The sequence below is a fragment of the Mesoplodon densirostris genome, chromosome 3 (assembly GCF_025265405.1).
Source record: "Mesoplodon densirostris isolate mMesDen1 chromosome 3, mMesDen1 primary haplotype, whole genome shotgun sequence".
Lineage (NCBI taxonomy): Eukaryota > Metazoa > Chordata > Mammalia > Artiodactyla > Ziphiidae > Mesoplodon > Mesoplodon densirostris.
In genome coordinates, this window is record NC_082663.1 from 144,860,447 (window position 1) to 144,881,784 (window position 21,338).

General features: G+C 42.0%; 1 protein-coding gene across 1 annotated transcript in view; it reads left to right on the forward strand.

Moving 5' to 3' along the window:
* The first annotated feature begins 316 nt into the window (after positions 1-316).
* The window catches only part of ZNF333 (zinc finger protein 333), a 37,405-nt gene continuing 16,383 nt past the window's right edge, over positions 317-21,338 (forward strand). The window contains exons 1-4 of the mRNA XM_060094061.1: positions 317-519; positions 3,114-3,157; positions 4,230-4,353; positions 4,774-4,869. Coding sequence (XP_059950044.1) covers positions 456-519; positions 3,114-3,157; positions 4,230-4,353; positions 4,774-4,869 — 328 coding nt within the window. The 5' untranslated portion in view covers positions 317-455. The remainder of the gene's footprint in view (positions 520-3,113; positions 3,158-4,229; positions 4,354-4,773; positions 4,870-21,338) is intronic.

Sequence of the window (21,338 nt, forward strand, 5' to 3'; positions counted from 1 at the left end):
CAGAAATTCTGAACAAAAAAATCTTACTTATGGGTATGTTTTTGCAGGGACTTGGGTTAAGGAATAGGAGAAAGGCAAGGCGGGGCAGGGTTGGGGGGAAGGAAGGGGGAGAGGAAAGTAGAACATCGAGCATGCCAAAGAGCCAGCGAGGCCCCGCCTCTATCCCGCCCACCAAGCCCAGGCCCTGCCCCAATCCCCGCCCATCGGGCTTCAGCTCTGTCCTTAGCCCCGACCAGTCGGCATACACCCCGCTCCAACCCCACTCTTTAGGTCCGGTCAGGCCCCACCCGAGAGCTTAACCTCGCCCGCAGCCCTGGGGAAGGAAACAAGAATTCTTCCTCCAAGGTTGGGTGAAGGAGTCAACCTTTCCGCCACTGGCCCTGAGGGCCGGTGCCCCGACTACTTCCGCTCCCGGCGGCCCTGACACCGGAAGCAGAAGTGCGCAGCGGCGGCGGATGGTGGCGGCTGTACGGGGCCGCGCGGCGCGCTGCGGTGGGAGTGTCTCCGGCGGTTCTGCAGGTGCGGCCAGGCCCCTGGGGAGGGCGGGGAGGCTCGGCGGGCGCGGGGAGGGGCCGGAGGGCCTAGGACGGCTGCCCGGGCCGAGGTGCTTCCTCCCCGCGGTAACCCCGGGGCCGGGATGGGGCCCGCACAGCTCGGCTCTGCAGCCGGGCTCCCCCTGTTAGGTCTGTCGCTCTCAGGTACCCCTTGTTCGGGCCAACAGGACTGTCATCCGCCTATTGAAGGGGAGGTCACGAAGTACAGCCCAGGTCCCGCAGCTAAGAAGTGGTGACACCAGCCGGCCCCAGCACTCACCCGTCTTCCCCGATTTGTAGGCCTACCGTATCTCCCATATGCAGGATAACTGTTTATTAATAAATAACGTTTTATTTCATATTACGTTTCAGGTTATCTAGCTCTGCAAATGGAAATTTAGGTCTGAGTCTACATGTGCAAACTGATTTGAGTGACTTGGCATGTGAATTTAAAAAATGGAATGTACCCTCTATCAAGGGATGAATTAGTTGGTGACTGACAATTTGCACTTGCTCACCTTAGGACCTGTTAACTTAGCTTTCTTTTCCTTTTCCTTCCCTTTCCTTTCCCCTCCCTCCCTCCCTCCCTTCTGACTTTTACTTTGTATCAGTTTTCTTAACTGTAAGGGGAGCATGTCCTAATAAAAGCTATTTCTCACGTCACAAGTCTTATTGACATCAAAGAAAAATAAGACTATTCAGTTCTTTTCAAGTTGGCTCCAGCCTGTAAATCGCCATAAGGCTTCAAAAGATGGGACTCCAGGAAAAAGAACATAAGCTTTGTTAGTACCGGGAATTGAAATTGAGTTGGCAGTAAATGGGATGTCTTTTTTAAATCATAGGGTTAAGACTCACTTCTAATGAGAAATGGGGAAAAAATTAATTCTGGAGAAAAATTAAGCATCAGATTTCAATTTGATGAATGTGGTCTTTGTTTTTAGAGAGGATTCATGTCCCGCTTTGTGTTTTTAGAAAGAATTAACGTTTCTTAAAGACAGCTGAAATCCAGTGTTGTGATTTTTGTTATATGAACAGGCATTTTAAGTCATTTTTATTTTTGACTTGTGGTGTTGTCTTATGTGTTTGTGTGTGTGTGTGTGTGAGTGTGCATGCGGGCGCATGCCTTCTTAGCCTAACTATATTGAATTATTCTTGAGGAGTGTTGATTGTTTGGCACATTTTCATTGGGGGTGCCCTCAGTGAACCGGGCACTGTACAGGGGAAACAATGTGACTGAAATAGATTTAGTGCTTGCCCCTGTGGAGGTTTTATTCTAGCTGGGAAGACAGATTTTAAATTAATAATGACAAGGGTGATGTAGAAACACAGGACAGGGGAACTTGAGGAGGAGATCAGCAAAAATATCTTAAACGGGACAAATGTTTGAACTTAAAAGATGAGTTTTGTGTAGCTAGACAGGGGTCAGGCTGTGGAGTCGGAGTGGGGAGGAGATTTGAAAGAACGGTGGATGCGTAATCCCTCAGGCAGTACAAAGACTGGTGTATTCCAGGAGCTGAGAAAAGATAGGGAAAGCTAAAACACAGAAGACAAAGTACGGAATGGATGAGCCGGGAGGAGAGGAGGGCAGGGCCCTGAAGACCATGGTAAACTCTGGACCTTGTTCTAAGGCCAATGGGAAGCCACTGAATCAGAGTTTTAAGTAAGGAGTAATATGATTTTGTTTGTGATTTAAACAAGCCACCAACTCCTGGGTTGAGCATGGTGTTTAGGATGGACAAGAATGAATGCAAAGTCCACACATATAGCAGCTTGGGTTAGTTCAGGACTCAGACGATTGTGGAGTTGGAAAAGTTGGGGCTTGGTGGTGATCGTGGAATTGAAAAAGTTGGAATGTTTGCGATGCATAAGAGGTAGAACTGAGAGAATTTGATGATCGATGTATTCTCTCCACCACGTGATATAGAGTAGGGCTTGACAAACTGTGGCCTGTGGGCAAATCTGCCCCAGTGCTGGTTTCTATTAATAAGGTTTTATTGGAACACGTGTTTATGTGTTCCCTGTGGCTGTTTCTATGCTATAACCACAGTTAAATAGTTGCCATACATGTGGCCCACAAATTTTAAGATATTTACTGTCTGGTCTTTTACAGAAAGTTTGCCAACCCCTAGTACATAAAGTACTGAGTACTTATCAAGTGCTGTTCTGGTGGCAGGATTTGCAGTCCTGAAAAAAGTGGACACAGGTCTGTGCTTCGAGAGTTTACATCGTGGTTGGAGAGAGAGAGGCAAACTTACCTATACAGATACATATTTAAAAATCGCAACTTGATAAGGGCAGTGGAGGAAACGTAGAGGATGTTAGAGGTGTTTTGAGGGAGGATAAGAGGAGAAATGATGCTTTTATTAGGTGACTGGAGACAGTAGAAATGGTCAGGGCCAGTGGTGTGAAAGGTGGCTCGGGGCCCCATATGTTCCTTATTGAGATAATTTCCGGGTAAGCATGTTTCGCTTGGCCGCCCTGCTGGTGGTCCACAGAAATGGAATTACCTGGGCCAAACCCCTGCTTGGTGTTCTGCTTCCACTCTCATTTCTTCTTTTACCTCTGTCTCTCTTATTGCAGGAAGGACACCTACTGAAACTTTAAACCCTGGCGCTGGTGTCATGGTGAGGGGGAAGGGGGTGGTTAGGATGGTTGGTGGGGGGAATAGTTATGTACTCTGAGCCCTGTCTCCTCTCTGCCTGCCTCCTAACTGAAGAAAAAAGAAGAGGGAAGTGTGGAACATCTTTAGCCCCGTCCCCAGGACCTGGCAACCTCTTTCAGTACATGACCTCCGGAGGGAACTGGTTTGGGTGGAGGGTTCCCAACGCGACCCTGGGGTTCTGTGCCTAATTCCAGAGTCTGACTGCAGTGTGGGTCTCATTTAGAGCCGGGAGCAGCAGAGCTCCAGGGCCATCCCTGCCATCGCTCGTGAGACCTACCAAAAACACATGGCTCTATACAGTAAAATTAAAATTAATTAAAATCCAACAAAATTAAAACCTCAGTTACTCAGTCACCCAAAGTACATTTCTCAAGTGCTCAGTAGCCACACGTGCCAGTGGCTTTCTTTTTGGAAAGTGCAGACATAGAACATTCCCATCATCACAGTGAGCTTTACCAGTCAGTGCTGTTGTAGAGAATTCTGAGATTAAAAGGCCATCAAGTTTCTCGGATGCAATGGAAGTCCTATTTTAACAAGCATAAAAAATGACTAAATGCTTATCTGTGTCTTGGGCGGCGTCCTAGGGACTTCATGAAAATTAAAAGATCAAACCCAAACTTTTGATGTCGTAAATAAGGAGTTTAGGAAAAGCTCTGTGAAGGTGAGAAGAACAGGCTCTGCCATCACTGGTTAGTGGAGTGACAGCCAAAGCTTATACTTTTGGATCTGTCCAAATGTTAAAAGAAAGTCAATATTTTCTGCTGGGTGTGCCATATGAGCTCTGTCCCAGCAACTCCTCAATTCTGCCCTTGTAGCACAAAAACTGCCGTAGAGATAAACAAACGGGTGTGGCTGTTTGCCAGTAAAACTTTATTCAGACAAACAGGAGGCAGGCTGGGTTTGCTAAGCCCTGCTTTGGAGAGAACACTGTCTGAATGTTCTTGCACTGGGTCTACCTTCCCCAGGGATAACCCCTCGTCCTGCAGAATGGTGAGGGTGGTCCTTGCTGAGCCGGAATATGTGTACTGTCTTAGGAATCAGTCACCTTGGAGGATGTGGCAGTGGGGCTCATCCAGGAGTGGGCGTTGCTGGATGACGCTCGGAGGAACCTGTGCAGATACGTGCTGCTGGACAACTGCAGGACCCTGGCCCCCCGGGGTAAGGCTGGTGCTACTCCGGTCCTTCCTGTATGCAAATGCTTTTTAAGCGCCTGCCACATGACCACAGTGATGTAGTGTGGGTTTCCAGTTCGTGGGCTTCCACAGGATAACAGCTCCATGCATTGCTTTTACTTAATTCTCTCCAGTCACTCGTGTGGGTCTCACTGACCTTGACCTTGGGCTTTGGGACTTAGAGAACCTCAGTTCCATGGGGCAGAGAGGGAGCGTTTGTGGTTTGGGCCCTTGCGAAAGAACCTCACTGAGTTCATTAAAAACTGGATGTGATCACTTAGGTACCCTGCGTACTTGCTCGGGGTCAGGAGCTGAGGTCCAGGTGGAGGGCGGGCAGGCAGGGGAAGCATTTATTTTCCTCTGCAAACCCTCCCTTCCCTCAGCACGTGTTTTTCTCCACCAGCAGGGACTTCACCCTGCAAAGCCTGTCTGGTCTCCCAGGTGGGGCCAAGAGAAGAGCTGATGACAGCAGAACAAGGCATTCTCTGTGCCACGGGTGTGGGTGAGTACCAGGGGGCATAGCATATTGTGACCAATCCAGACCGGGACTTGAGGGTGGGTGCTGCTGGGAAGTGTCAGTCTGAGGGCATTTTTAAGGTTCTTTATTCTGAGGGGAAATAAGGTTGTTTGGGGTAAGTTCCTTTAGCTCTTCTTTTTTCACTTTTTTTTTTTTTACAACTTTATTGGAGTATAATTGCTTCACAATGGTGTGTTAGTTTCTGCTTTATAACAAAGTGAATCAGTTATACATATACACCTGTTCCCATATCCCTTCCCTCTTGCGTCTCCATCCCTCCCACCCTCCCTACCCCACCCCTCCAGGCGGTCACAAAGCACCTAGCTGATCTCCCTGTGCGGCTGCTTCCCACTAGCTATCTACCTTACGTTTGGTAGTGTATATATGTCCATGCCTCTCTCTCTCTTTGTCACAGCTTACCCTTCCCCCTCCCCATATCCTCAAGTCCATTCTCAGTAGGTCTGTGTCTTTATTCCTGTTTTACCCCTAGGTTCTTCATGACATTTTTTTTCTTAAATTCCATATATATGAGTTAGCATACGGTATTTGTCTTTCTCTTTCTGACTTACTTCACTCTGTATGACAGACTCTAGGTCCATCCACATCATTACAAATAGCTCAATATTGTTTCTTTTTATGGCTGAGTAATATTCCATTGTATATATGTGCCACATCTTCTTTATCCATTCATCCAATGATGGACACTTAGGTTGTTTCCATCTCCGGGCTATTGTAAATAGAGCTGCAATGAACATTTTGGTACATGACTCTTTTTAAATTATGTTTTTCTCAGGATATATGCCCAGTAGTGGGATTGCTGGGTCACATGGTAGTTCTATTTGTAGTTTTTTAAGGAACCTCCATACTGTTCTCCATAGTGGCTGTACCAATTCACATTCCCACCAGCAGTGCAAGAGTGTTCCCTTTTCTCCACACCCTCTCCAACATTTATTGTTTCTAGATTTTTTGATGATGGCCATTCTGACTGGTGTGAGATGATATCAGTTATACATATACATATGTTCCCATATCCCCTCCCTTTTGCGTCTCCCTCCCGCCCTCCCTATCCCACCCCTCCAGGCGGTCACAAAGCACCGAGCTGATCTCCCTGTGCTATGCGGCTGCTTCCCACTAGCTATCTACCTTACATTTGGTAGTGTATATATGTCCATGCCACTCTTTCACTTTGTCACAGCTTACCCTTCCCCCTTCCCATATCCTCAAGTCCATTCTCTAGTAGATCTGTGTCTTTATTCCTGTCTTACCCCTATGTTCTTCATGACATTTTTTTTCTTAAATTCCATATATATGTGTCAGCATACAGTATTTGTCTTTCTCTTTCTGACTTACTTCACTCTGTATGACAGACTCTAGGTCCATCCACCTCATTACAAATAGCTCAATTTCGTTTCTTTTTATCGCTGAGTAATATTCCATTGTATATATGTGCCACATCTTTATCCATTCATCCGATGATGGACACATAGGTTGTTTCCATCTCCGGGCTATTGTAAATAGGGCTGCTATGAACATTTTGGTACATGACTCTTTTTGAATTATGGTTTTCTCAGGGTATATGCCCAGTAGTGGGATTGCTGGGTCATATGGTAGTTCTATTTGTAGTTTTTTAAGGAACCTCCATACCGTTCTCCATAGTGGCTGTACCAATTCACATTCCCACCAGCAGTGCAAGAGTGTTCCCTTTTTTCCACACCCTCTCCAGCATTTATTGTTTCTAGATTTGTTGATGATGGCCATTCTGACTGGTGTGAGATGATATCTCATTGTAGTTTTGATTTACATTTCTCTAATGAGTAAAGACGTTGAGCATCCTTTCATGTGTTTGTTGGCAGTCTGTATATCTTCTGTGGAGAAATGTCTATTTAGGTCTTCTGCCCATTTTTGGATTGGGTTGTTTGTTTTTTGTTTTTGAGCTGCATGAGCTGCTTATAAATTTTGGAGATTAATCCTTTGTCAGTTGCTTCATTTGCAAATATTTTCTCCCATTCTGAGGGTTGTCTTTTGGTCTTGTTTATGGTTTCCTTTGCTGTGCAAAAGCTTTTAAGTTTCATTAGGTCCCATGTGTTTATTTTTGTCTTTATTTCCATTACTCTAGGAGGTGGGTCAAAAAGGATCTTGCTGTGATTTATGTCATAGAGTGTTCTGCCTATGTTTTCCTCTAAGAGTCTGATAGTGTCTGGCCTTACATTTAGGTCTTTAATCCATTTTGAGCTTATTTTTGTGTATGGTGTTAGGGAGTGATCTAATCTCATACTTTTACATGTCCCTGTCCAGTTTTCCCAGCACCACTTATTGAAGAGACTGTCCTTTCTCCACTGTACATTCCTGCCTCCTTTATCAAAGATAAGGTGACCATATGTGCGTGGGTTTATCTCTGGGCTTTCTATCCTGTTCCATTGATCTATCTTTCTGTTTTTGTGCCAGTAGCACACTGTCTTGATTACTGTAGCTTTGTAGTATAGTCTGAAGTCAGGGAGCCTGATTCCTCCAGCTCCATTTTTCGTTCTGAAGATTGCTTTGGCTGTTCGGGGTTTTTTGTGTTTCCATACAAATTGTGAAATGTTTTGTTCTAGTTCTGTGAAAAATGCCAGTGGTAGTTTGATAGGGATTGCATTGAATCTGTAGATTGCTTTGGGTAGTAGAGTCATTTTCACAATATTGATTCTTCCAATCCAGGAGCATGGTATATCTCTCCATCTATTTGTATCATCTTTAATTTCTTTCATCAGTGTCTTATTATTTTCTGCATACAGGTCTTGTCTCCTTAGGTAGGTTTATTCCTAGATATTTTATTCTTTTTGTTGCAATGGTAAATGGGAGTGTTTCCTTGATTTCACGTTCAGATTTTTCATCATTAGTATATAGGAATGCCAGAGATTTCTGTGCATTAATTTTGTATCCTGCTACTTTACCAAATTCATTGATTAGCTCTAGTAGTTTTCTGGTAGCATCTTTAGGATTCTCTAAGTATAGTATCATGTCATCTGCAAACAGTGACAGCTTTACTTCTTCTTTTCCGATTTGGATTCCTTTTATTTCCTTTTCTTCTCTGATTGCTGTGGCTACAACTTCCAAAACTATGTTGAATAAGAGTGGTGAGAGTGTGCAACCTTGTCTTGTTCCTGATCTTAGTGGAAATGGTTTCAGTTTTTCACCATTGAGGGCGATGCTGGCTGTGGGTTTGTCATATGTGGCCTTTATTATGTTGAGGAAAGTTCCCTCTATGCCTACTTTCTGCAGGGTTTTTATCATAAATGGGTGTTGAATTTTGTCGAAAGCTTTCTCTGCATCTATTGAGATGATCATATGGTTTTTCTCCTTCAATTTGTTAATATGGTGTATCACATTGATTGATTTGCGTATATTGAAGAATCCTTGCATTCCTGGAATAAACCCCACTTGATCATGGTGTATGATCCTTTTAATGTGCTGTTGGATTCTGTTTGCTAGTATTTTGTTGAGGATTTTTGCATCTATGTTCATCAGTGATATTGGCCTGTAGTTTTCTTTCTTTGTGACATCCTTGTCTGCTTTTGGTATGAAGGTGATGGTGGCCTCGTAGAATGAGTTTGGGAGTGTTCCTCCCTCTGCTATATTTTGGAAGAGTTTGAGAAGGATGGGTGTTAGCTCTTCTCTAAATGCTTGATAGAATTCGCCTGTGAAGCAATCTGGTCCTGGGCTTTTGTTTGTTGGAAGATTTTTTATCACAGTTTCAATTTCAGTGCTTGTGATTGGTCTGTTCATATTTTCTGTTTCTTCCTGATTCAGTCTTGGCAGGTTGTGCATTTCTAAGAATTTGTCCATTTCTTCCATGTTGTCCATTTTATTGGCATAGAGTTGCTTGTAATAATCTCTCATGATCTTTTGTATTTCTTCAGTGTCAGTTGTTACTTCTCCTTTTTCATTTCTAATTCTATTGATTTGAGTCTTCTCCCTTTTTTTCTTGGTGAGTCTGGCTAATGGTTTATCAATTTTGTTTATCTTTTCAAAGAACCAGCTTTTAGTTTTATTGATCTTTGCTATCGTTTCCTTCATTTCTTTTTCAGTTATTTCTGATCTGATTTTTATGATTTCTTTCCTTCTGCTAACTTTGGGATGTTTTTGTTCTTCTTTCTCTAATTGCTTTAGGTGCAAGGTTAGGTTGTTTATTTGAGATGTTTCCTGTTTCTTAAGGTAGGATTGTATTGCTATAAACTTCCCTCTTAGAACTGCTTTTGCTGCATCCCATAGGTTTTGGGTCGTCGTGTCTCCATTGTCATTTGTTTCTAGGTATTTTTTAATTTCCTTTTTGATTTCTTCAGTGATCACTTCGTTATTAAGTAGTGTATAGTTTAGCCTCCATGTGTTTGTATTTTTTACAGATCTTTTCCTGTAATTGATATCTAGTCTCATAGCATTGTGGTCAGAAAAGATACTTGATACAATTTCCATTTTCTTAAATTTACCAAGCTTGATTTGTGACCCAAGATATGATCTATCCTGGAGAATGTTCCATGAGCACTTGAGAAAAATGTGTATTCTGTTGTTTTTGGATGGAATGTCCTATAAATATCAATTAAGTCCATCTTGTTTAATGTATCATTTAAAGCTTGTGTTTCCTTATTTATTTTCATTTTGGATGATCTTCCATTGGTGAAAGTGGGGTGTTAAAGTCCCCTACTATGATTGTGTTACTGTCGATTTCTCCTTTTATGGCTGTTAGTATTTGCCTTATGTATTGAGGTGCTCCTGTGTTGGGTGCATAAATATTTACAATTGTTATATCTTCTTCTTGGATCAATCCCTTGATCATTATGTAGTGTCCTTCTTTGTCTCTTCTAATAGTCTTTATTTTAAAGTCTATTTTGTCTGATATGAGAATTGCTACTCCAGCTTTCTTTTGATTTCCATTTGCATGGAATATCTTTTTCCATCCCCTTACTTTCAGTCTGTATGTGTCTCTAGGTCTGAAGTGGGTCTCTTGTAGACAGCATATATGTGGGTCTTGTTTTTGTATTCATTCAGCCAATCTGTGTCTTTTGGTGGGAGCATTTAGTCCATTTACATTGAAGGTAATTATCGATATGTATGTTCCTATTCCCATTTTCTTAATTGTTTTGGGTTCGTTATTGTAGGTCTTTTCCTTCTGCTGTGTTTCTTGCCTAGAGAAGTTCCTTTAGCATTTGTTGTAAAGCTGGTTTGGTGGTGCTGAACTCTCTCAGCTTTTGCTTGTCTGTAAACGTTTTAATTTCTTCATCAAATCTGAATGAGATCCTTGCTGGGTAGAGTAATCTTGGTTGCAGGTTTTTCTCCTTCATCACTTTAATTATGTCCTACCAGTCCCTTCTGGCTTGTACAGTTTCTGCTGAGAGATCAACTGTTATCCTGATGGGGATTCCCTTGTGTGTTATTTGTTGTTTTTCCCTTGCTGCTTTTAATATGATTTCTTTGTGTTTAATTTTTGACAGTTTGATTAATATGTGTCTTGGCATATTTCTCCTTGGATTTATTCTGTATGGGACTCTCTGTGCCTCCTGGACTTGATTAACTATTTCCTTTCCCATATTAGGGAAGTTTTCAACTATAATCTCTTCAAATATTTTCTCAGTCCCTTTCTTTTTCTCTTCTTCTTCTGGAACCCCTATAATTCGAATGTTGGTGCGTTTAATGTTGTCCCAGAGGTCTCTGAGACTGTCCTCTGTTCTTTTCAGTCTTTTTTCTTTATTTTGCTCTGCATCAGTTATTTCCACTATTTTATCTTCCAGGTCACTTATCCATTCTTCTACCTCAGTTATTCTGCTATTGATCCCATCTAGAGTATTTTTCATTTCATTTATTGTATTTTTAATCAATGCTTGATTCATCTTTAGTTCTTCTAGGTCCTTGTTAACTGTTTCTTGTATTTTTTCTATTCTATTTCCAAGATTATGGATCATGGAAATAAAATCTTGGATCATCTTTACTATCCTTATTCTGAATTCTTTTTCAGGTAGACTGCCTATTACCTCTTCATTTGTTAGGTCTGGTGGGTTTTTATCTTGCTCCTTCTCCTGCTGTGTGTTTTTCTGTCATCTCATTTTGCTTATGTTACTGTGTTTGGGATCTCCTTTTTGCAGGCTGCAGGTTCGTAGTTCCCGTTGTTTTTGGTGTCTGTCCCTAGTGGCTAAGGTTGGTTTAGTGGGTTGTGTAGGCTTCCTGGTGGAGGGGACTAGTGCCTGTGTTCTGGTGGATGAGGCTGGATCTTGTCTTTCTGGTGGGCAGGTCCACGTCTGGTGGTGTGTTTTGGGGTGTCTGCGGAATTTTTATGATTTTAGGCAGCCTCTCTGCTAATGGGTGGCGTTGTGTTCCTGTCTTGCTAGTTGTTTGGCATAGGGTGTCCAGCACTGTAGGTTGCTGGTCGTTGAGTGAAGCTGGGTGCTGGTGTTGAGATGGATATCTCTGGAAGATTTTCGCTGTTTGATATTATGTGGAGCTGGGAGGTCTCTTGTGGACCAGTGTCCTGAAGTTGGCTCTCCCACCTCAGAGGCACAGCACTGACTCCTGGCTCCTCAATTTGGGATGATTTGTTGTCTATTCATGTATTCCACAGATGCAGGGTACATCAAGTTGATTGTGGAGATTTAATCCACTGTTTCTGAGGCTGCTGGGAGAGATTTCCCTTTCTCTTCTTTGTTCCCACAGCTCCCGGGTCCCAGCTTTGAATTTGGCCCCGCCTCTGCGTGTAGGTCGCTGGAGGGCGTCTGTTCTTCGCTCAGACAGGACAGGGTTAAGGGAGCAGCCGCTTCGGGGACTCTGGCTCACTCAGGCCGGGGGGGAGGGAGGGGTACGGATGTGGGGCGAGCCTGTGCGGCAGAGGCCGGCGTGACGTTGCACCAGCCCGAGGCGCGCCGTGCGTTCTCCCAGGGAAGCCGTCTCTGGATCCCGGGACCCCGGCAGTGACGGGCTGTACAGGCTCCCGGAAGGGCGGCGTGGACAGTGACCTGCGCTCGCACACAGGCCTCTTGGCGGCGGCAGCAGCAGCCCCAGCATCCCACGCCCGTCTCTGGGCTCCGCGCTTTCTGCTGCAGCTCGCGCCCGTCTGTCTCATTGTAGTTTTGATTTGCATTTCTCTAATGAATAATGATGTTCAGCATTCTTTCATGTGTTTGTTGGCAATTTGTGTATCTTCTTTGGAGAAATGTCTATTTAGGTCTTCTGCCCATTCTTGGATGGGGTTGTTTGTTTTTTGTTATTGAGCTGCATGAGCTGCTTGTAAATTTTGGAGATTAATCCTTTGTCAGTTGCTTCATTTGCAAATATTTTCTCCCATTCTGAGGGTTGTCTTTTGGTCTTGTTTATGGTTTCCTTTGCTGTGCAAAAGCTTTTAAGTTTCATTAGGTCCCATGTGTTTATTTTTGTTTTTATTTCCATTTCTCTAGAAGGTGGGTCAAAAAGGGTCTTGCTGTGATTTATGTCATAGAGTGTTCTGCCTATGTTTTCCTCTAAGAGTCTGATAGTTTCTGGCCTTACATTTAGGTCTTTAATCCATTTTGAGCTTATTTTTGTGTATGGTGTTAGGGAGTGATCTAATCTCATACTTTCACATGTCCCTGTCCAGTTTTCCCAGCACCACTTGTTGAAGAGGCTGTCCTTTCTCCCCTGTACCTTCCTGCCTCCTTTATCAAAGATAAGGTGACCATATGTGCGTGGGTTTATCTCTGGGCTTTCTATCCTGTTCCATTGATCTATATTTCTGTTGTTGTGCCAGTACCATACTGTCTTGATTACTGTAGCTTTGTAGTGTAGTCTGAAGTCAGGGAGCCTGACTCCTCCAGCTCCATTTTTCGTTCTGAAGATTGCTTTGACTGTTCGGGGTTTTTTGTGTTTCCATACAAATTGTGAAATGTTTTGTTCTAGTTCTGTGAAAAATGCCAGTGGTAGTTTGATAGGGATTGCATTGAATCTGTAGATTGCTTTGGGTAGTAGAGTCATTTTCACAATGTTGATTCTTCCAATCCAAGAACATGGTATATCTCTCCATCTATTTGTATCATCTTTAATATCTTTAATCAGTGTCTTATAATTTCCGCATACAGGTCTTTTGTCTCCTTAGGTAGGTTTATTCCTAGATATTTTATTCTTTTTGCTGTAGTGGTAAATGGGAGTGTTTTCTTGATTTCACTTTCAGAGTTTCATCATTAGTGCATAGGAATGCCAGAGATTTGTGTGCATTAATTTTGTATCCTGCTCCTTTACCAAATTCATTGATTAGCTCTATTAGTTTTCTGGTAGCATCTTTAGGATTCTCTATGTATAATATCATGTCATCTGCAAACAGTGACAGCTTTACTTCTTCTTTTCCGATTTGGATTCCTTTTATTTCCTTTTCTTCTCTGAATGCTGTGGCTACAACTTCCAAAACTATGTTGAATAAGAGTGGTGAGAGTGGGCAACCTTGTCTTGTTCCTGATCTTAGTGGAAATGCTTTCAGTGTTTCACTATTGAGGACGATGTTGGCTATGGGTTTGTCATATATGGCCTTTATTATGTAGAGGAAAGTTCCCTCTATGCCTACTTTCTGCAGGGTTTTTATCATAAATGGGTGTTGAATTTTGTCAAAAGCTTTCTCTGTATCTGTTGAGATGATCATGGTTTTTCTCCTTCAATTTGTTAATATGGTGTATCACGTTGATTGATTTGCGTATATTGAAGAATCCTTGCATTCCTGGAATAAACCCCACTTGATCATGGTGTATGATCCTTTTAATGTGCTGTTGGATTCTGTTTGCTAGTATTTTGTTGAGGATTTTTGCATCTATGTTCATCAGTGATATTGGCCTGTAGTTTTCTTTCTTTGTGACATCCTTGTCTGCTTTTGGTATGAAGGTGATGGTTGCCTCGTAGAATGAGTTTGGGAGTGTTCCTCCCTCTGCTATATTTTGGAAGAGTTTGAGAAGGATAGGTGTTAGCTCTTCTCTAAATGTTTGATAAAATTCACCTGTGAATCCATCTGGTTTTGGGCTTTTGTTTGTTGGAAGATTTTTAATAACAGTTTCAATTTCAGTGCTTGTGATTTGTCTGTTCATATTTTCTATTTTTTCCTGATTCAGTCTTGGCAGGTTGTGCATTTCTAAGAATTTGTCCATTTCTTCCATGTTGTCCATTTTATTGGCATAGAGTTGCTTGTAGTAATCTCTCATGATCTTTTGTATTTCTGCAGTGTCAGTTGTTACTTCTCCTTTTTTATTTCTAATTATATTGATTTGAGTCTTCTCCCTTTTTTCTTGATGAGTCTGGCTAATGGTTTATCAATTTTGTTTATCTTCTCAAAGAACCAGCTTTTAGTTTTATTTATCTTTGCTATCGCTTCCTTCATTTCTTTTTCATTTATTTCTGATCTGATTTTTATTATTTCTTTCCTTCTGCTAACTTTGGGGTTTTTTGGTTCTTCTTTCTCTAAGTGCTTTAGGTGCAAGGTCAGGTTGTTTATTCGAGATGTTTCCTGTTTCGTAAGGTAGGATTGTATTGCTATAAACTTCCCTCTTAGAAATGCTTTTGCTGCATGCCATAAGTTTTGGGTCATCGTGTCTCCATTGTCATTTGTTTCTAGGTATTTTTTTATTTCCTCTTTGATTTCTTCAGTGATCACTTCGTTATTAAGTAGTGTATTGTTTATCCTCCATGTGTTTGTATTTTTACAGGTCTTTTCCTGTAATTAATATCTAGTCTCATAGCGTTGTTGTCGGAAAAGATACTTGATACAATTTCCATTTTCTTAAATTTACCAAGGCTTGATTTGTGACCCAAGATATGATCTATCCTGGAGAATGTTCCATGAGCACTTGAGAAAAATGTGTATTCTGTTGTTTTTGGATGGAATGTCCTATAAATATCAAGTAAGTCCATCTTGTTTTATGTATCATTTAAAGCTTGTGTTTCCTTATTTATTTTCATTTTGGATGATCTGTCCATTGGTGAGAGTGGGGTGTTAAAGTCCCCTACTCTGAATGTGTTACTGTCTATTTCCCCTTTTATGGCTGTTAGTATTTGCCTTATGTATTGAGGTGCTCCTATGTTGGGTGCATAAATTTTTACAATTGTTATATCTTCTTCTTGGATCAATCCCTTGATCATTATGTAGTGTCCTTCTTTGTCTCTTCTAATAGTTTTTATTTTAAAGTCTGTTTTGTCTGATATGAGAATTGCTACTCCAGCTTTCTTTTAGTTTCCATTTGCATGGAATATCTTTTTCCATCCCCTTACTTTCAGTCTGTATGTGTCTCTAGGTCTGAAGGGGGTCTCTTGTAGACAGCATATATATGGGTCTTGTGTTTGTATCCATTCAGCCAGTCTGTGACTTTTGGTGGGAGCATTTAGTCCATTTACATTGAAGGTAATTATCGATATGTATGTTCCTCTTCCCATTTTCTTAATTGTTTTGGGTTCGTTATTGTAGGTCCTTTCCTTCTGTTGCGTTTCTTGCCTAGAGAAGTTCCTTTAGCATTTGTTGTAAAGCTGGTTTGGTGGTGCTGAACTCTCAGCTTTTGCTTGTCTGTAAAGGTTTTAATTTCTCTATTAAATCTGAATGAGATCCTTGCTGGGTAGAGTAATCTTGATTGCAGGTTTTTCTCCTTCATCACTTTAAATATGTCCTGCCAGTCCCTTCTGGCTTGCAGGGTTTCTGCTGAAAGATCAGGTGTTAACCTTATGGGGATTCCCTTGTGTGTTATTTGTTGTTTTTCCCTTGCTGCTTTTAATATGATTTCTTTGTGTTTAATTTTTGACAGTTTGATTAATATGTGTCTTGGTATATTCCTCCTTGGATTTATCCAGTATGGGACTCTCTATGCCTCCTGGACTTGAATAACTATTACCTTTTCCATATCAGGGAATTTTTCAACTCTAATCTCTTCAAATATTTTCTCAGTCCCTTTCTTTTTCTCTTCTTCTTCTGGAACCCCTATAATTCGAATGTTGGTGTGTTTAATGTTGTCCCAGAGGTCTCTGAAACTGTCCTCAGTTCTTTGCATTCTTTTTTCTTTATTCTGCTCTGTAGTAGTTATTTCCACTATTTTATCTTCCAGGTCACTTATCCATTCTTCTGCCTCAGTTATTCTGCTATTGATCCCTTCTAGACTATTTTTAATTTCATTTATTGTGTTGTTCATCATTGTTTGTTTCATCTTTGCTTCTTCTAGGTCCTCGTTAAATGTTTCTTGCATTTTTTCTATTCTATTTCCAAGATTTTGGATCATCTTTACTATAATTATTCTGAATTCTTTTTCAGGTAGACTGCCTATTTCCTCTTCATTTGTTAGGTCTGGTAGGTTTTTATCTTGCTCTTTCACCTGCTGTGTGTTTTTCTGTCTTCTCATTTTGCTTATCTTACTGTGTTTGGGGTTTCCTTTTTGCAGGCTGCAGGTTCATAGTTCCCGTTGTTTTTGGTGTCTGTCCCCAGTGACTAAGGTTGGTTCAGTGGGTTGTGTAGGCTTCCTGGTGGAGAGGACTAGTGCCTGTGTTCTGGTGGATGAGGCTGGATCTTGTCTTTCTGGTGGGCAGGTCCACATCTGGTGGTGTGTTTTGGAGTGTCTGTGGACTTATTATATTTTTGGCAGCCTCTCTGCTAATGGGTGGGGTTGTGTTCCTGTCTTGCTAGTTGTTTGGCACAGGGTGTCCAGCACTGTAGCTTGCTGGTCGTTGAGTGAAGCTGGGTGCTGTTGTTGAGATGGATATCTCTGGGAGATTTTCGCTGTTTGATATTACGTGGAGCTGGGAGGTCTCTTGTGGACCAGTGTCCTGAAGTTGGCTCTCCCACCTCAGAGGCACAGCACTGACTCCTGGCTGCAGCACGAAGAGCCTTTCATCCACCCGGCTCAGAATAAAAAATAGAAAAATTAGAAAGAAAGAGCTAGTAGAAGTAGAAGAAGGGGAAAGGGAAGGGGAGGAAGGAAGAAAGAAAAAGAAAGAAAGAAAGAAGGGGGGAGGATGGAGGGAAGGTAGGAAAAAAAGAAAGAAGGTAAAGTGAAATAAAATAAAGTATGATAAAATATAATAAAGTTATTAAAATAAAAAATAATTATTAAGAAAAAAATTTAAAAAACCCCAAAAAACCAAAAAAACAAAAAATGGATGGATAGAGCCCTGGGAGAAATGGTGGAAGCAAAGCTATACAGACAAAATCTCACAGAGAAACGTGCACATACACACTCAGAAAAAGAGGAAAAGGGAAAAAAATCATAAATCTTGCTCTCAAAGTCCACCTCCTCAATTTGGGATGATTCATTGTCTATTCATGTATTCCACAGATGCAGGGTACATCAAGTTGATTGTGGAGCTTTAATCCGCTGCTTCTGAGGCTGCTGGGAGAGGTTTCCCTTTCTCTTCTTTGTTCTCACAGCTCCTGGGTCTCAGCTTTGGATTTGGCCCCGCCTCTGCATGTAGGTCGCCGGAGGGTGTCTGTTCTTCGCTCAGACAGGCCGGGGTTAAAGTAACAGCCGCTTCGGGGACTCTGGCTCACTGAGGCCGGGGGGAGGGAGGGGTACGGAGTGCGTGGCGAGCCTGCGGTGGCAGAGGCCGGCGTGACATTGCACCAGCCTGAGGCGCGCCATGCGCTCTCACGGGGAAGCCGTCCCTGGATCCTGGGACCCCGGCAGTGGCGGGCTGCACAGGCTACCGGGAAGGGGGGCGTGGACAGTGACCTGTGCCCGCACACAGGCCTCTTGGGGGCGGCAACAGCAGCCCCAGTGTCCCACGCCCATCTCTGGGGTCCGCGCTTTTAGCCACGGCTTGTGCCCATCTCTGGAGCTCCTTTAAGCAGTGCTCTTAATCCCCTCTCCTCGCGCACCAGGAAACAAAGAGGGAAGAAAATGTCTCTTGCCTCTTCGGCAGGTCCAGACTTTTTCCCAGACTCCTTCCTGGCTAGCCGTGGCACACTAACCCCCTGCAGGCTGTGTTTACGCCACCAACCCCAGTTCTCTCCCTGCACTCCGACCGAAGCTCGAGCCTCACTTCCCAGCCCCGCCCGCCCCGGCGGGCGAGCAGACAAGCCTCTCGGGCTGGTCAGTGCCGGTCGGCACCGATCCTCTGTGTTTGAATCTCTCCGCTTTGCCCTCTGCACCCCTGTTGCTGTGCTCTCTTCCGCGACTCCAAAGCTTTCCCACTCCGCCACCCTCAATCTCCACCCGCGAAGGGGCTTCCTAGTGTGTGGAAACATTTCTTCCTTCAAGGCTCCCTCCCACTGGTGCGGGTCCCGTCCCTATCCTTTTGTCTCTGTTTATTCTTTTTTCTTTTGCCCTACCCAGGTACATGGGGAGTTTCTTGCCTTTTGCGAGGTCTGAGGTCTTCTGCCAGCATTCAGTAGGTGTTCTGTAGGAGTGTTCCACGTGTAGATGTATTTCTGTTGTATCTGGGGAGAAAGGTGATCTCCATGTCTTACTCTTCTGCCATCTTCCCTGGAAGTCCCTTTTTTCACTTTTAAACTCTCTTCCTTTTTGTTGGTTTCAGAAAAAGATCTGTTCCGATTTCTCTTTTTTTTAAAAAAATTTGAGATATGTACTGTAAAATTCACCCTTTTAAAGTGTACAATTCAGAGGTTTTTTGTATATTCACAGAGTTGTGCAACCATCACCACTATCTATTTCCAGAACATTTCTATCACCTTCAAAAGAAACCCTATACTTATTAGCAGTCCCCCATCCCCCTTCCTGCAGCCCCCAGGAACCACTAATTCACTTTCTGTCTCTGTGGATTTGCCTGTTCTGGACATCTCATATAAATGGAATCATACATCTGTATATGTCTTCTTTCACTCAACATCATGTTTTTGAGGTTCTTCCATGTAGTAGCATGAAATGCTTCATTCCTTTTTAAGGCTGAGTGATATTCCATTGTGTGGATGCACCACATTCTGTTCATCTTCATAAGATCATGGCCATCTAGCTTGTTTCCACTTTGTGGTTGTTGGGAGTAGTACTACTCTGAACATTCATGTATAAGAATTTATGTGAAGCAAACATCATTCTCAATGGTGAAAAACTGAAAGCATTTCTTCTAAGATCAGGAACAAGACAAGGATGTCCACTCACCACTATTATTCAACATAGTTTTAGAAGTCCTAGCCACGGCAATCAGAGAAGAAAACGAAATAAAAGGAATACAAATTGGAAAAGGAGAAGTAAAACTGTCACTGTTTGCAGATGACATGATAGTATACATAGAGAATCCTAAAGATGCCACCAGAAAACTACTAGAGCTAATCAATGAATTTGGTAAAGTTGCAGGATACAAAATTAATGCACGGAAATCTCTTGCATTCCTATACACTAATGATGAAAAATCTGAAAGAGAAATTAAGGAAACACTCCCATTTACCACTGCAACAAAAAGAATAAAATACCTGGGAATAAACCTACCTAGGGAGACAAAAGACCTGTATGTAGAAAACTATAAGACACTGATGAAAGAAATTAAAGATGATACCAACAGATGGGGAGATATACCATGTTCTTGTATTGGAAGAATCAATGTTGTGAAAATGACTATACTCCCCAAAGCAATCTACAGATTCAATGCAATCCCTACCAAATTACCAATGGCATTTTTTATGGAACTAAAACAAAAGATCTGAAAATTTGTATGGAGACACAGAAGACCCCGAATAGCCAAAGCAGTCTTGAGGGAAAAAAACGGAGTATACTACAAAGCTATAGTAATCACAACAACATGGTACTGGCACAAAAACAGAAACAGAGATCAACGGAACAAGATAGAAAGCCCAGAGATAAACCCACAAACCTATGGTCAACTAATCTATGACAAAGGAGGCAAGGATATACAATGGAGAAAAGACAGTCTCTTCAATAAGTGGTGCTGGGAAAACTGGACAGCTACATGTAAAAGAATGAAATCAGAACACTCCCTAACACCATACACAAGAATAAACTCAAAATGGATTCGAGACCTAAATGTAAGACCGGACACTATAAAACTCTTAGAGGAAAACATAGGAAGAACACTCTTTGACATAAATCACAGCAAGATCTTTTTTGACCCACCTCCTAGAGAAATGGAAATAAAAACAAAAACAAATGGGACCTAACGAAACTTCAAAGCTGTTGCACAGCAAAGGAAACCATAAACACGACAAAAAGACGACCCTCAGAGTGGGAGAAAATATTTTCAAAGGAATCAATGGACAAAGGATTAATCTCCAAAATATATAAACAGCTTATGCAGCTCAGTATTAAAGGAACAAAAAACCCAATCCAAAAATGGGCAGAAGACCTAAATAGACATTTTCCCAAAGAAGACATACAGATGGTCAGGAAGCACATGAAAAGCTGCACAACGTCACTAATTATTAGAGAAATGCAAATCAAAACTACAATGAGGTATCACCTCACACCAGTTAAGATGGACATCATCAGAAAATCTACGAATAGCAAATGCTGGAGAGGGTGTGGAGAAAAGGGAACCCTCTTGCACTGTTGGTGGGAATGTAAATTGATACAGCCACTGTGGAGAACAGTATGGAGGTTCCTTAAAAAACTAAAAATAGAATTACCATATGATCCAGCAATCCCACTACTGGGCATATACCCAGAGAAAACCATAATTCAAAAGACAGATGCACCCCAGTGTTCACTGAAGCACTATTTACAATAGCCAGGTCATGGAAGCAACCTAAATGCCCATCAACAGAGGAATGGATAAAGAAGATGTGGTACATATATACAATGGAATATTACTCAACCATAAAAAGGAACGAAACTGAGTCATTTGTTGAGATGTGGATTGATCTAGAGACTGTCATACAGAGTGAAGTAAGTCAGAAAGAGAAAAACAAATATTGCATATTAACACATGTATGTGGAACCTAGAAAAATGGTACAGATGAACCGGTTTGCAGGGCAGAAATTGAGACACAGATGTAGAGAACAAACCTATGGACACCAAGGGGGGAAAGCCACAGGGGTGGTGGGTGTGGGTGTGTGCTGAATTGGGCGATTGGGATTGACATGTATACCCTGATGTGTATAAAATTGGTGACTAATAAGAACCTGCTGTATAAAAAAATAAATAAAATTCAAAAATTAAAAAAAATTTATGTGGATATGTTTTCATTTCTCTTGAGTATATTCTTAGAAGTGGAATTGCTGGGTCATTTTTTAAACTTTTTGAAAAACTGTCCAACTGCTTTCTAGAATAGTCACACTATTTTACCTTCCCACCAGCGACGCATGAGGGTTCCAATTTCTCCATATCATACAAACAATTATTGTCCAATTCCTCTTTAAACCAAACATTTCTTTGTGTGTTCCTTGTCTAATTGCTTCTTACTTGTTTGCCTGATAATACTGTCTGATAACATCACTTTCAATCTCCACGGATTCCTTTGCTGGGGAAAAAGTCTCTCATTTCCACCTCATTCCCATCACTGCCCAATTCCTACTCTTAGAGCCTCACTTTCTCACTGA